The sequence below is a fragment of the Phyllostomus discolor genome, chromosome 2 (genome assembly GCF_004126475.2).
Source record: "Phyllostomus discolor isolate MPI-MPIP mPhyDis1 chromosome 2, mPhyDis1.pri.v3, whole genome shotgun sequence".
Lineage (NCBI taxonomy): Eukaryota > Metazoa > Chordata > Mammalia > Chiroptera > Phyllostomidae > Phyllostomus > Phyllostomus discolor.
Genome location: NC_040904.2, coordinates 144,792,266 through 144,808,421, shown reverse-complemented (window position 1 = coordinate 144,808,421; position 16,156 = coordinate 144,792,266). Strand labels below are relative to the sequence as shown.

General features: G+C 36.8%; 1 protein-coding gene across 10 annotated transcripts in view; it reads right to left on the bottom strand.

Moving 5' to 3' along the window:
- The window catches only part of OSBPL8 (oxysterol binding protein like 8), a 170,806-nt gene that overhangs the window by 78,012 nt on the left and 76,638 nt on the right, over nucleotides 1-16,156 (bottom strand). For 7 of the 10 annotated variants that reach the window (XM_028503692.2, XM_028503691.2, XM_028503694.2 and 4 more), the window contains one exon: nucleotides 13,576-13,713. In XM_028503692.2, coding sequence (XP_028359493.1) covers nucleotides 13,576-13,713 — 138 coding nt within the window. Of the gene's footprint in view, nucleotides 1-3,966; nucleotides 4,165-13,575; nucleotides 13,714-16,156 lie in introns of those variants that run through there. The other 3 variants (XM_036018652.1, XM_036018653.1, XM_036018658.1) reach the window with 2 other exon arrangements.

Genomic DNA, 16,156 nt, shown 5'->3' with positions numbered 1-16,156 from the left:
CTTTAAGCTTTGCCATTTTAATTATGATGTATCTTATGGTGGGTCTCTTTGGGTTCTCCTTTATTGGGTTTCCCTGTGCTTCCTGAACTTGTGTGACTTTTTCCTTTGCCAGCTTAGGAAAGTTTTGTCATTATTTCTTCGAACTGGTTTTCTATTCTTATTCCTTTTCTTCTCCTTCTAGTATCCCTATGATGTGGATATTGGGATGTTTCATGTTGTCTAAACATTCCCTTAAACCATTTCATTTTTTAAGTTTTTTGTTGTTGTTATTTTGATAGGGTATTTTTTTTCTACCTTTGTCTTCCAAATTGCTGATTCAACTGTCTGCTTCATCTAGCCTGATTTTAATTCCTTCTAGTGTATTCTTCATTTCAGATATTGCATTCTTAATTTCCAACTGGTTATTATTCATGGTTTCTATGCCCTTTTTCATGCTGATGTAGCTCCCACAAAGTTCTTTGTATATCTCACTAAGTTCCTTGAGTATCTTTATAACCATTACTTTGAACTCTATGTCTGATAAATTGCTTGCCTCAATTTCATTTAGCTCTTTATCTGGGGATTCCTCCTTTTATTTCATTTGAGGGTTGTTTCTTTGTCTCCCCATTTTAGTTGACTGTTTTTGTTTGTTTCTACATATTAGATCTGCTTTGACCCCCTGCCTTCATGGGGTGGCATTATGTGGCAGGAGTCCTGTGGGACTCAGTGGTACAATTTCTTTGATTTCCTAAGCTAGATGCTCTAGGAATGCCCCTTTTGAGGGTTATGTGGGCTCTCCTGTTGTATTTGGGTCCTGTTCATTGGTGGGTTCTCTCCTCCAGCTGGCTGACTGAGAGACTCAACTACCACCACATCTTGTACACTGTTGTACAGGTACTGCTGGGTTCACCTTTTGGATACACTCTAATGTCTGAAGTTGGTGTAAGCCAATGTCTGATGCCGTTCATGTCTAGTTCTAAGAAGCCAGTTTGAAGCTACAAGTGACCCACAGTTTTTGGCCAACTCTTTCAGGCTTGGCTGTGTCTGGGATGGCCCTTGCTACTCTGCAAGGCTGGCTTTTTATCAGCACAGGGCCCAGTGGTGAGTCAACTAAGGACAGAAGGCACTGCAGGATCCACTTACACCTGCACCTGCCTGAGGTCCTGTAGTCAATCTAGACACTAACCAGTCTGTTTCTGAGAGGGCTTCTGACAGAATCTGGAGGCTGAGACCCCTGGATCTCCCATAGGAGGTGCTTCCAGGAAGTTCAGACTACAGGAAAAATGGTAGGTGTGATCCCCCATCTCCGCGCCACATGTCTGAGTCTGTCTCGGATTATTTTCCCAAACTTGGTAAATAAGCCCCTATTAGGAAAGCAGGTAGGGCCTCCAGGGCCCGGAGTTTGGTTCTGCTGGAAATCTGGAGGGTATTGCTAGGCTCTCCCAGGAGGGGAAAGCACCAGACTGGTTCCCAGGAAAAAGTATGGAATGGCCACTTGGGAAATGTAAGGGTAGTTTATGTAGATTCTCTCTGATGGTGGCGTGTTATACCATGTGTTTACTGATTTTTCCACACCCTTGCCAGCATTTGGTGTTCTCACTGTTTCAAATTTTAGCCCTTTTAATAGGTACATAGGGCAACTCATTGTTGTTTACTGATTTTCAATTATGAGCTCATATTTAATTCTTTGAGGCCTGGGTTTAAAATACTCTTTCTCTAAAAAGAATCTGTGTCAACTACTCTGAGCACCTATGAACACTATTATAACCCAATATTACTTTAAACCAAAGTGGGAAGTATTTTTATTTTTGCCACAGAGAGTATGAATTCTGGCCACAGGCCTACATTATTACGTACTTGTGCATCTTAAGGAAGAGTCCCTCTCTCCTCCATTCTACCTAGAAACAAGCCCAAGACAGGGAAATATAGCACCAACTTCCTCTGAGGGCATTTTTCCAGTTTGGGGTTTTTTTGTTTTTTTTTTTTAACTAAGAACACAGCCCTTCATGAATCCATATAGTGGATTCATGAATCCTTAGGCCCATCTATAATTCCATATAGAAAGATCTCCAATTCAAATTTCCGTCATGGATGAACCATAGGCCTTTTCTCCTTTCTCCTGTTCAAGCCTAAGCTTTAGACTTTCAGATATTAGCAATTGTTAGGACAAATGCTGGCTCCAGAGCTCATCAGGGTTCCTACTCTGCCGATAATTCTGCCACATCCTGTTAGTTTTGTTATTTCACTGAGAGTTCAGCCACACTTTAAAAATCAAATTTCAAAACACTGTATCTAACATTTTGATGTTCTTACTAGGGAGATTTTTTTTTTTAACATCTAGATTGTCATGTTACTGGAACTGAAAGTTCCCTTACATGTTTTCATGGTTCCTAGTTTTTGTCCCTACATTTTCTAATTATAAATTAAACTCTTGAAGACAGTGGCTGAGAACATAATTTTTGGTTTGCTCTTATTCTCTACTATAGAACTATGTATTGAGCAGGCTAAGCAAGGGCCAGTTCCATAAAGAAGGCCATTGGAAAATACTCCACAGGGGTTATTTGTCCATCTGTCATGAACATCCTCCCTTCACTTAGAAAAAGATAAGTTTGCTGGACTTTCACTGTTTCATCCTTAAGTAAATTTCAGATATGTTCAAAATTACAACAACCAAAGGAAATAAAAACAACAAAAGTACTCCCAGATGTATTGTTTATCTTCTCTCAGAAAATGTGCAAATGTTATTTTGTAAATTAAATTGATATTACCTTGCTACATATTTATCAAAAATACAGAAAACTTGCCTCTCCATGCATCAAATAAGAAAAGGAAAATTGTACCAGTAAACTGTATACTTGAACTTCTTTTACCACTCTTGCTAAGAGTTATCAACCTCTCAGACTTTGGAAACAAATGGGGTAAAATCTCAATAGAAAAAAGCTGAGAATGCCCTGGCTGGCGTAGCTCAGTGGGTGGAGCGCGGGCTGGGAACCAAAGTGTCCCAGGTTCGATTCCCAGCCAGGGTACATTCCTGGGTTGCAGGCCATAACCCCTAGCAACTGCACATTGATGTTTCTCTCTATCTTCCTCCCTTCCCTCTCTAAAAATAAATAAATAAAATCTTTAAAAAAAAAAAAAAAAAAAAGCTGAGAAACTAGTGCATGTGACATTTGATAATCTTTTAATGTTGTCTTAAGTAAAAAAACAAACAAACAAACAAAAAAAATATATATATGACATTATAGGGGTAAATTATCCTTCAGTGCTCTCAAGGTTCATTTTACTGCTTTGTTAAAGTAATAAATTACTTTGTTAAAAAGTAATAAGGCCTGGCAAGGATATGACAGACTCCTCTCCTCTTTGTAAAAATACTTAAAGCTAAATTATTCTTTCTTACTTTTCAATAAATGCTTTCAAAGTGTTAGAGTAAACATAGATATTACAACATTTCAGAAGAGAAATTTTGAAAAAAATATTTTATTCTGATTTTTAAGTATATTTTATTGATTATGCTATTACAGTTGTCCCAATTTTTTCTCCCCTTTATCTTTTCTTAATTTGCCAAATATTACTGTATATTCTTTCTTATTATTTAACAAGTACCTTCATAGCTCTTTAAAGCAACTACCCAAATTCAAAGAATTTCAAAACAAAACAGCAGTGTCTTAAGAAATAACTTCAGAAATCTGACATATTTTGAGGGCTGAAAATTAAGTAGAAAATTACCATGAACTCTAATTCATACTAATTCCAAAAAACAAACGAACAAACAAAAAAAACCCTATAGGTATAAAACCAAGCACAGAATTTGGGGGAAAAAATAAAAAGTAGTGGAGCTGGGGAGGGGGAGATAAATTCAAGCTCTCTTTTAGGTAAAACAATTTTCATGGAATATAACACACATATTCAGAAACACACTCAATATGTGTTCCATACACATATGGTTGCATATATATATGTTCAGAATTGATCAGAAGAATGCCTTACCAAGGAAGGAGGAACTGCTTCGGTTCATGGAAGAAACTAACACCTGGGTCTCCTTTTGTCTGTGAACCAGTTTAATGAAGGTACACAGTGTTAGTCACCTGAGATTATACCAGCAGTGTCTACAATTGTCACCCTAGGGAATTTAGTACATCTTCATACTAGTAAATTCTCTGTCAAAGAAAATCCTTTACTTTAAAGTTTTCTATTAAGTTGTAGATGTGTCATGTTTAAGGCTGCCACAGCATTCAAGGGGACAGGCTTCCCAGGTTTAAGAGAAGTTTCTAAAAGATAAACACAACACTAAATATTGACATTTTAATTCCAGCCTAGATGAACCAAGCATAATCTAAAGTAATTTTAATAAAACTAATTAAGTAGGTAAAACTTTTAGTTTCTGAGTTTTTAAAATTTTAAATACTTAAAAATTAACTTGAAGTGGACTCATTTAAGTTTTGGCAAAACAACATTTCATATTCTCTCACAAAGTAGCACAACTGAAAAATAATTTTTAAAAAATAAAACCATGCATAATATCCTTTCATGACCAAAAGTGAAAGGGTTGCTACAAGATAAATTATATTAACTCAACAAACTTTGATAATAACCCAACAGATGAGCTATAACTGAGTTGCTAGGCTCCCGTGGCTTTGCCCTTATTCAAAAGCAGAGAGAATAAGGGAGACAACAAACCTAATTAACCTATGTCTTTCTTGAAAACAACTGATATACATTAAGCTCAAAGAATTCACCGTACATAAAACAAATACAATCCTACTGAAATGTCTATACTCACTTTTCAATAAGTCACTTAAGTTAAAATTATTTTGAAGTAAACTGGTACTTCGTCTTTGAATAAGTGAACAAGTCTGACAAATAGACAATTTTTGGAATAATCTCAATCATGATCATAATCTAAATGTTTAACAAATAAAAGAATATCTTGATATCTGTGGGCCTTAGTGAGGAGAGTCAGAATCACCCCAGTTCCTCCAAAAAAAGGAAATCCTAAAATGATGGAAGGAAGACACTACAAAAAAATTGTTTTTAAGGGACAATGATCTACTATTAATTAGTATGAAATAATAAGCATGAAAGAGACTCAGCTAAAAAACAGAAAGAATGAAAATCTTTGCTATTTTAAAGCACTGGCAACACATAAATTTCTAGCACCACAGCATGTGTAACACAAAACAGAAAATGGCTGTAATTCACTCCAGTATAGTGGACCAGTTAAAAATATGGGCTTTGACAGTCCTGAATTTAAAATCTGCCTCTGACATTTACTAGTTTTGTGAATTTAAACATTTTTTTTATTCTCATTGGAGGACATGCTTATTGATTTTAGAGAGAGGGGAAGAGAGGGGAAGAGGGAAAGAAACATTGATGTGAGAAACATCAATCAGTTGCTTCCCATACCCATCCTAAAGGGGACTGAACCCACAACCCAGGCATGTGCCCCAAGTAGGAATCGAACCTGCAACCTTTCAGTTTACAGGGCGATGCTCCAACCAACTGTGCCACACTGGCCAGGGCTAAACAAATTTTTAACATCCCTCATCCTTAGTTTTTTCACTTGTAAAGCTGACATAATAACTGAGCCTCTTTTTGTGGGACTGTTTGCACATACAACTTCTGGCATGATAGCCAAACTCAGTAAGTGCTCAATAGATGGTAACTATTCGTGTGAGTCCAACAAATATCATCAAAGCAAATGCCATTACTTTCCTGCTGTATGGTCATCCACTCTCCTACAGGATTCCCTTTTAGCAAACACAGGAACAATATTACATGTGAGGTTCATGTTGGAGAACAGCTACTAGCACATGAAGATCATCTCCAAAATTGCATTTATTCATCTGAAAATGAGACTGTAAACTTTATAAGGGCAGGAACCAGCAGATAAAAGATGTACAGGGTGAGTCTAGATTCAACAGGGGTAGGAGGTGAAACAGGAATAGACTCCACTTCTTGGTGGGCAAGGTGCAATGACACATAGAAAAACAGCATGTGAGATAAAAGATGTAGTTGTCTTTGAAAATGAAATATAACACAGTTCACCTAATTCACTTCCACATGCAAAATATTCTCAATGCCGTCCCTCACCTCCCAACCCTCACCAACATGTCATCCTATTGCAGCACTAGATGTAAGGCCAGGATCTTGTTACCTTGAAACCAGGTTCAAATGCAGATGGTTCTCCTTGGGTTTAGTTTCTCACATAGAGCTTACATACAACTCCTCTTAAACCAAAATACCATCATCTCAAAAGATAACTTATCTGCCCCACTGCAAAAAAACAGGGACAGGACTGAAATACACTCTTGAGTTCTAAAGATGTAGGGGATAGAGTGTTACACAGAAGGCACATAATAGTACGATATCAATTGTGAAATCTGCTCAGTTTATGTCATCAGCAACTTGATTAGAACACAATTTCTGCTCCCTGAAAAACAGCCCTCTGTGAATCTTGACTCTGCTTCTGGAGTCCTGGCTCCATCCTCTGAATCATTCTTCCTATTTCATAAGAAATAGTCCATGTTTATATCAGCATAGCTCTCTCCATCTGCTTTCTGAACACATGGGATTAGAATCCCCCATTCACACAAAAGCTCTTTTTAGTTGAAATATGTCTATTCTTTTCTGTGTATGCTGTGATGCTTCCTTCCATTAGAACCACTTTTATATAAACTTTGTGGGTTTCCTATGAATTTCACTGAAATTAACTCCATTATACAGATGACACATCTACAAATCTCTTTGAGATAGACCACTTTCTTTTTTTTTTTAGGCATACTGATTTTACTGATTATGCTATTACAGTTGTCCCATTTCCCCCTTCACTCCCCTCCACCCTGCACACCCCTCCCATCCACATTTCCCCCCTTTAGTTCATGCCATGTGTTATAATTTCTTTAGCTTCTACATTTCCCATACTATTCTTGCCCTCCCCCTGTCTATTTTCTACCTACCATCTATGCTACTTATTCTCTGTACCTTTTCCCCCTCTCTCTTCCTCCCACTCTCTTGTTGCTAACCCTCCATGTGATCTCCATTTCTGTGGTTCTGCTCCTGTTCTAGCTGATTGCTTAGTTTGTTTTTGGTTTTGCTTTAGGCGTGGTTGTTAATAATTGTGAGTTTCCTGTCATTTTACTATACATGTTTTTTATCTTCTTTTTCTTAGATAAGTCCCTTTAACATTTCATAAAATAAGGGCTTGGTGATGATGAACTCCTTTTACCTGACCTTATCTGAGAAGCACTTTATCTGCCCTTCCATTCTAAATGAAAGCTTTGCTGGATAGAGCAATGTTGGATGTAGGTCCTTGCCTTTCGTGACTTGGAATACTTCTTCCCAGCCCCTTCTTGTCTGCAAGGTCTCTTTTGAGAAATCAGCTGACAGTCTGATGGGAACTCCTTTGTAGGTGACTGTCCCCTTATCTCTTGCTGCTTCTAGAATTCTCTCCTTCATTTCAATCTTGGATAATATAATTATGATGTACCTTGGTGTGTTCCTCCTTGGGTCCAACTTCTTTGGGACTCTGAGCTTCCTGGACTTCCTGGAAGTCTATTTCCTTTGCCAGATTGGGGCAGTTCTCCTTTACTATTTGTTCAAATAAGTTTTCCACTTGTTGCTCTTCCTCTTCCCCTTCTGGTACCCCTATAATTTGGATGTTGGAACATTTAAAGGTGTCTTGGAGGTTCCTAAGCCTCTCCTCATTATTCTGAATTCTTATTTCTTCAATCTTTTCTGTTTGGTTGGTTGTTTCTTCCTTCTGGTCCACTCCATTGATCTGAGTCCCAGTTTTCTTCCCATCACTATTGGTTCCCTGTGCATTTTCCTTCATTTCACTTAGTGTAGCCTTCATTTTTTCATCTAATTTGTGACCAAATTCAACAAATGCTGTGAGCATCCTGATTACCAGGGCTTTGAACTATGCATCTGATAGGCTGGCTATGTCTTGGTTGCTTAGTTGTATTTGCTGTGAGGCTTTGATCTGTTCTTCCATTTAGGCTGGGGTTTTTTTTGGTCTTGTTGTACCTGTTTCTTAGTGAGGAGCGGAACCTTAGGTGTTCACCAGGGTGGATCAGCCCAGTTGCTGGGTTATGGGTTATAAGGCTGTTTGTGGGGGAGGGGTCCAAGAGGGAACAACAGTGCTTGCTCTGCCCTCTCTCAGATTTCAGTTCCTTCGGTCACTTTCCACAACCAAACTGGGCCCTTCTGGTGCTGATTCACGGGTGGGTGGGCTTGTGTACATTCTAGGACCCTGTGGTTCTCTCCAACGAACAATCCTGTGAGGCTGGGAATGTCTCCCTGCACCTCAACCCCACAAGTGTTTTCAATTGGTGTTTTGAGGCTTTGTTTCTCCGCTGAGGCCCAGGGCTTCGTGGTCTGTCTCACTCCCCAGCTTTGCCTGGTTTGTCTGCGTGCGAATGGGGGACCGCTCAGTCAGCCAGCCGCCCTGCATGCCTCACTGGGTCTGCCCGCTGCCACTGCCACTGCCACCCTGCACCCAGGGTCTGCCAGCACGCCCGGGGCTGCAAGCCACCGCTTTTTTTTTTTCTTTTTGCTGCGACCCCTCTCCACCTGCTCCTGACTCCACCCCCCCTACTGGACTGGATGAATATGTCTAACTCTTTGGTCGTTGGACTTCTGTACAGTTCAATTTCCTATCAGTTCTGGTTGTGGTTTTTTTGCTTCTAATTTTTTGTTGTCCTTAATTTGATTGTGTGAGGAGGCACAATGTGTCTACCTATGCCTCCATCTTGACCGGCAGTCCAGGCCATTTTCTACTTTGGGCTGAGTGTCATGGTGCTCTGGGACATAAGACTTAAGAGTCCTTAGAAGGTTTTTTGACTAGCTGAGACATAAAAAGGTATGCCTTTAAGACTCTAGTGGAAAAGCTCTAAAAAGAGTTGTCTTAAATCTTTCTGAGGTCTCAACAAAAAATTTTACAGAAACACTACTGATCTGATCTTTACTCTGAGGCCATTTTTCACTAACAGCACCCTGGGATTTGAGAATTATTAGATGAGCAAAGTGAAGGGGGAGGATATTCCACAGTGGAGAACCATAATAAATAAAAGCATAGTCTCACTGGGGAACAGTGAAGAAAGTCATTTATCTGGGTTCATTATGTGAGGAAACACAAAGCAAAAATAGAAAGATATAGTAACAGCAGGCATATGAAGAGTACTGACAACCTTTGTTATGCAGTCTACAATTTATGCTCTCGGCAGCCAGTTTCTACTTGCTTGTCCAAATGTTACTGCATCAGAAGTACATGGAGAGCTTTATATGCACACAGTCTCACCCTAGAGATTTGAAAAGGTTGCAGTAGAATCTGTATCTAAGCAAAGTTCCCAGGTGATTCTCAGAAACAGCCAGAGTTAGGAGCCACTGCCCTAGGTAGTGTGGTTGACTTCTTGAGAATGGGAATGACATAAATGTAAGCATCTAAATGAAGTTTTTAGTTATAAGCATGAATAATAAAAAGTGCTGTGGTTTGTTTTATACCTATAGGTTGTTTTTCTTTAGTAGAAATTAGAGATCATGTTAATTTTCTACTGAGTTTTCTCAACCCTCAAAAATATGTCAGATTTCTGAAGTTATTTCTAAAGACACTGCTGTTTTCTGTTTCAAAATTCTTTGAATTTGGGCAGTTGCTTCATAGAGCTATGAAAGTACCTGTTAAATAATACAAGAGAATACACAATAACATTTGGCAAATTAAAAAAATCAGAATAAAATATTTTTTCAGAATTTCTCTTCTGAAATGCTGCAATATCTATGTTTACTCTTCAGCTTTTCCAATGCTTCTATAGAAACTGAAATACTTTGAAAGCATTTATTGACAAGTGAGAAAGAATAATTTAGCATTGTTTTAAGTACCTTTACAAAGATGAGAGGAGTCTGTTTTATCCTTGCTAGGTCTTATTAGTTTTTAACAAAGCAGTAAGATGAACATTAAGAACACTAAAGGATACTTTACCCTCATAAACATGTCTCTCTCTCTCTCTCACACACACACACACACACACACACACACACAAAGGGGCACCACCAAAATATAATTTATTTACGAAAAAAGTATGTATTTCTACTTACATATTTATTGTTTATACCCATAAAAACATGTTTATTGAAGAATTCAGAAGTGGAATAATAGTTAGGATTTTCTTCAAAGCAACCCAGTTAGGTGTATGGGTGGGAAGGAATAAATGAAACAAAATTGGCCATGCACTGATAGTTACTGAAGACTGGTGAAGTTTATACAGGGGTTCATAACATTATTCTCTCTGCTTTTAATATTTAAAAATATCTACTTAAAAAATATATTCAACCAACCAATTTCACTTTTCAAAGATACTGAAGCCTAAACAGGAGAACTCTAATACAGACCAGTAGCTTATTAATGTATATTTTAATATATTTTTTTGATCATGCTATTATAGTTGTCCCGTTTTTTTCTCCCCTTTATTCCCCTCTGCCCTGCACCCGCCCTCCCACAGCATCTGCCCTGCCTTAGTTCATGTCCATGAATCATACATATCAGTTCTTTGGCTTCTCCATTTCCTATTCTATTCTTAAACTTCCCCTATTTTGTACCTACCATTTATGCTTATTCCCTGCACCTTCCCCCCATCCTTCCCCCTCCCCCTCCCTGCTGATAACCCTCCATGTGATCTGCATTTCTGTGATTCTGTTCCTGTTCTAGTTGTTTGCTTAGTTTTTGCCTTTGTTTTTTTAGGTTCAGTTGCTGATAGTTGTAGGTTTGGTGTCATTTTACTGTTCATAGTTTTGATCATCTTCTTTTTCTTAGAAGATAAAACATCAAAAGATAATGATAAATGATAAAGTTTAATATATATCTCAAATATAGTTTAATATATATTAAACATTAGCAGATTATCAAATGTCACATATACTAGTTTCTTAGCTCTTTTCTGTTGAGATTTCCCCCCATTTGTTTCCAAAGTCTGAGAGGTTTTAACTCTTATCAAGAGTGGTGAAAGAATTTCAGCTATACAGTTTACTGGTACAATTTTCCTTTCCTTATTTGATGCATGTAGAGGCAAGTGTTCTGTATTTTTGATAAATATGTAGCAAGATAGTATCAATTTAAACCAAATAACATTTGCACATTTTCTGAATCGTACTTGGATCTGGCCTGAACAAGCTTGCTGAAAAAGACTTGGTGACAACCTGAGGCATTTGAATATGGAGTAGGTGTTACGTTATGTTAAGTAATTATTAATTTTGTTAGATGTAACAAAGGTTTTGTGGTTATATAAAAATGTTCTGATCTTTAGTGATGTATTAAGTATTCTGAGGCACACATCATGAGGTCTATAATTTACTCTAAATATTTTAGTTCCACCCCTAAATAAATGAAACAAACACAACAAAGCTAATTGCTCCAATCTACTTGGTGGGTATATTAGTATTCATTGTATTAGTTTTTCAAATTCTCTCTTTGCCTGAAAGTGTTCTTGATAAATACAAATGAGGGCAAATTACTAGTAATTAACCCTTTTGTTCCTTAAGTTTCAAGTTAAAGGATTCCCCTAAATATTCTAGTGCACAGTTAAATGATCAGATAAACCAAATCTAAAACAGCAAAAATTCTGGTGCACAGAATGAAAAAAACAGGTAAGACGTATCCTTTCAGAATTTTGTCTTAATAAAACTTATTTATATCAGTGTACCATATATGTATTTTCAGGCTTCAAAAAACATTTTGGCAACAAAAATCCCAGCTTTCCAAAAATATATTTAAGAATTAAGCAATAAATGTTAACAGCATTTTTATCTTCTGGCACAATTTTCCCAGTTCTAACAATGCTATATAAAAATGTTTCCATCTAGCCCTGGCTGGTGTGGCTCAGTTGGTTGGAGCGTCATCCCATAACCAAAAGGTTGCAGGTTTGATTCCTGGTCAGAGCATATACCTAGGTTGCAGGTTTAATTCCCAGTCTGGGCACACACAATTCCTGATCTGAGTTCACATGGGAGGCAACCAATCAATGTTTCTTCTCTCACAATGATATTCTCGGTTTTGAAAGCAGAAGTCTTTTCACCACAACTATTAGTAGTACCATAGACGAGTTCAAAGAATTTGACTAAATAAACTTTAGCTAAGGAGTCGAATCCAATATATAAACCTTATCAATGAAGAATAAAGAAGTGAGATCCATGATCCCCAGGACTCCCCAATACTTTTTTAGAGGGTCTAGAAGGTTAAAACTATTTCATAATACTTTTTCATTGCATTAACATTCCCACTGGTGGTACAAAAGCAATGCTGGGTAAAACTGCTAGCACCTTAGCACAAATCAAGGCAGAGGCACTAAACTATAGTTGTGGGCACTCATTTCTTCACTGTCATGAACTTGCAGAAATTGGCCAGTTTCACTTATGAATGTTTTTCATGAAAGAGTAAAAATATTAACTATAAACCTTGAGTTCAGGTGGTTTTAATATTCTATGTGAAAAATGAGAAGTATGTATAAAGCACCCCCCTTATAGTATATTTTAAATTGCGTCAACACTTGGTAGATCTGCATAATTTAGTCAGCAATTATTTCCCACATGACTAATGCATAATATTGCAAAATCATGTATGATTAAAGAGCCATTCAAAGTTCAACATAAATCAATGAATTTTAATTCAAAAGTCCAAAACATTTACTGATATGGTTTCATATTCCATATTGTAATGAACATTTAAGAAAGTCCCACTTGTCAATTTTGGTGAGTATCAAAGAAGAATTAGCCACAATTATGTATAAAAGCTATTATTGCCAATGACACAAGCGTAAGGCCAAACTGTTATATCAAATCATCACATCACAACAGACTGCAGAAACAAATATAAAAATTCAGGTGTCTTTTTTTTACATCTATAAATCAAAAGGAGTTTCTCAAATTGTAAAGTGGTAGTTCTCAACTAGAGATGATTTTTGTCCCTCAAAGGACATTTGGCAATGCCTAGACATACTTCTGATTGTCACAACAAGGGAAAGTGCTGTTGATATCTAGTGGGTAGAGGCCAGTTGATGCTGCAAAACATCCTACAATGCACAAGACTGTTCATACAATAGATCATCCAGCCCGAGATATTGATAGTGCCAAGGCTGAGGAACTTAAAAGAATATACCATCCTCACAGAGTAATTTTTTCATAAAAATATGGTATTCATGGTCACATGGTTGTGTTTCTTACTATAATATTAAATGAATAGTAAACAAAAAAAATCCTAGTTTTAATTTACAATACAGTAAATATCAGTAAGTTAACCCACATAAACAAATCTCTTTGGAGTCTGCAATAATTTTTACCAGTATAAAAGTGTACCGAGACCACAAAGTTTGAGAATCAATAATTTGACGAATGGTATAACTAACAAGGTATGCTGGAAAATAAAAGAGAAATTAAGGAACTCTAAAGAAAAATGTACTCATTTCAAGGGTAGCATGGATGACCAAAACAAACAAAGAACACTATAAAGTCAAAGGTTCAAAATAAAAAAGTTATGATCGACCCACAATGTCATTCTCCCCTTTAAAAAAGGCCACCGACAAAAAAAAACATTAAAACTACAACTCTTACCCTGGCTATGAGGACTTGCTGGACTAAAAGATGGCTGATACAAATCTTTGGTGGGTGTTGGATAAGCTTCTTTCCCTTGGCGATGACTCATCTTTCCTGGTGTCAGAAGTTGAGATTCTTCACTGTTTGTTATCACAGCTCAAGAAAAAAAGGGGAAAAAAATTTAGACCTCAGTGCTAGATTTACATAAGTGCATACTTAATAACATGGAATAAAAACTATGACTGGACCTGCCAGAATGGTTACGTTAATTTTAGCAACTCATACTTGCATAATTGTTTTGTTTTCTTTTCATTTGTTATCAATCACAAAGAAATTGATAGGTATGTATGAGTAAATTCTACACATTTTGGATATTATAAAAATGAAAATATATATTCAACTGATAAGAAAAAGAGCTCCAAGGTTTACTGAGCTACTGATACATGTACTAACTCTTTATATTTACCAGCAGAACAATAAGCAAGATAGCCATTTTGTAGAGGAAATATAAATGGTCAATAAACATATGAGAGGATACTAAACCTCGTAAGTAGTCAAAACAAATACAAATCAGTAGCAGTATAAAATAATATTTTAGATTCACTGGAATTTCTAATTTTCATGGACAGTAGATATAATTCCTGTTTTAAAGATGGGAAAGTGGGAAAGTTGAGGTTCAGAGATTGCCTTGCCTAACACTAAGTAAAAGAAGTAAGATTCTAACTCAGGACAATTTGCTTCCAAAATCTGGCTTGGAAAAGGTTGCTGCCTCAATAACCAATTTAGTGTTTCAGGCTGCTATTCACCTACTTAGCTAAGTTACTAATAGGAGAAAGCAATGTCCCATTCCAGAGAGAACAGAAAAGAGAAAAATACTCAGTGGAGGAATAGGGCAAATAATTGTAAGCAACAACACAATGTCCTAGGATCTTTCCACATCTTGTTATGTTTCTGTGCTTTCAGCCTACAAAGCTTTACTTTTAATTTCAGCAAGAATTAGTCTGGCTTCACTCTATATTTAATTTTTATCTTAACCAGAACTTCATGTTCACATTTTTATCATGGTATATTTTAACCAAATTGCATTAACATGTTTCCTATTGTGCTAAGTTTTCAAAATTATATTTTAACTCCTTAAATTTCAAAGCAAAAATTCAAAGACTTTCATTTATCATCCAGGACATAAAAAATTTATTTTTACATTGTCTTTTAAAAAAAAAAAACTACTTACTTGTTGACTCCTAAATTTATATCTCCTCCTGAACTCAAACTCATATATCCAATTGCCTGCCTTAAAATTGCCTCTGTTCCTTAATAGGCAACTCAAATTTATCCAGAACATAATTTTTGATTCTGCTTATCTTCCAAACCTGCCTCTCTCCTACTCAGTTAATGGAATCACTATTTCTCTCCCCCACTTTCTCAGACAAAAAACAAAACAAAACAAAACAAACTGCTTAGTGTATTACTCAGTTTTTCTCTTTCTCTCACTTCACATCACACTTATCTCTGAGATATTCATATTTCACCTTCAAAATTTACCTGGAGTCTTTCTGTGTATCCCCACTTTTACAATTACTACCTGTTCCAAGCCACTATCACCTTTCCACTGGATCACAGCAGACTTCTACCTTGTCTCCAGACTTAAAGTTTGCTTCTCGCTTGCATAGAGTTCATTCTCTACGCTAAACCCAAGCAATCTTTGTAAATCATAAATCAGATTTGCATCATTCAGAAATACCATCAGTGGCTGTTCATTAAACCTGCAATGAATTTCATGGTCTAAGGATTCAACACTGTCTGCCCCACTGCTTATCTTCCCAACCTCATTCTCTACCACTCTCCTTTCCTCCCTTGGCTCCAGTCATAATGGCCTTCTTGGTATTCCTCAAAACATATCACCTTGCCCTAGTCTCTGGGTCTTTATACTTCTTGATCCCTCTACCTGAAATATTCCTGCCCCAAATCTCATCATTAACTCCTCTCGTCATTTTTGGTTGTGTTCAAATGTCATCTCTTCAGAAAAGCCCTTCATGGTGCCTTTTTATAAATAGGTTCCTATTTTAATATAGTATAATTTATCAATTAGTTTTTTTTTCCCCATTGGTATGCACTCCACTACAGTTATACTCTATCACTTTACATGATTTTTAATATAGCTATTATCACTATCTGAAATCATGTCATTTATTTGTTTATTATCTGCCTTCATTAATCCATAGATTCCCTAAGAGAAAGAAATTTTGTCTGCCTTATTTTCCTGTAAGCCCTGAGGTCCTGGTAGGGTCCTGGCACACTGAAAGTGAATGTGTGTGTGTATGTCTATAAAATTTATATAAATATATTTTAATATATTTTATTGATTATGCTATTATAGTTATCCCATTTCTTTCTCCCCTTTATTCCCCTCTGCCCTGTATCCCACCTCCCACCAGCCTTCCCCCACCTTAGTTCATGTCCACTGGTCATACATGTAAGTTCTTTGGCTTCTCTACTTCCTATACTATTCTTAAACTCCCCCTATTTTGTACCTACCATTTATGCTTCTTATTCCCTATACCTTCCCCCCCATTTCCCCCTCCCACTCCCCACTGATAAC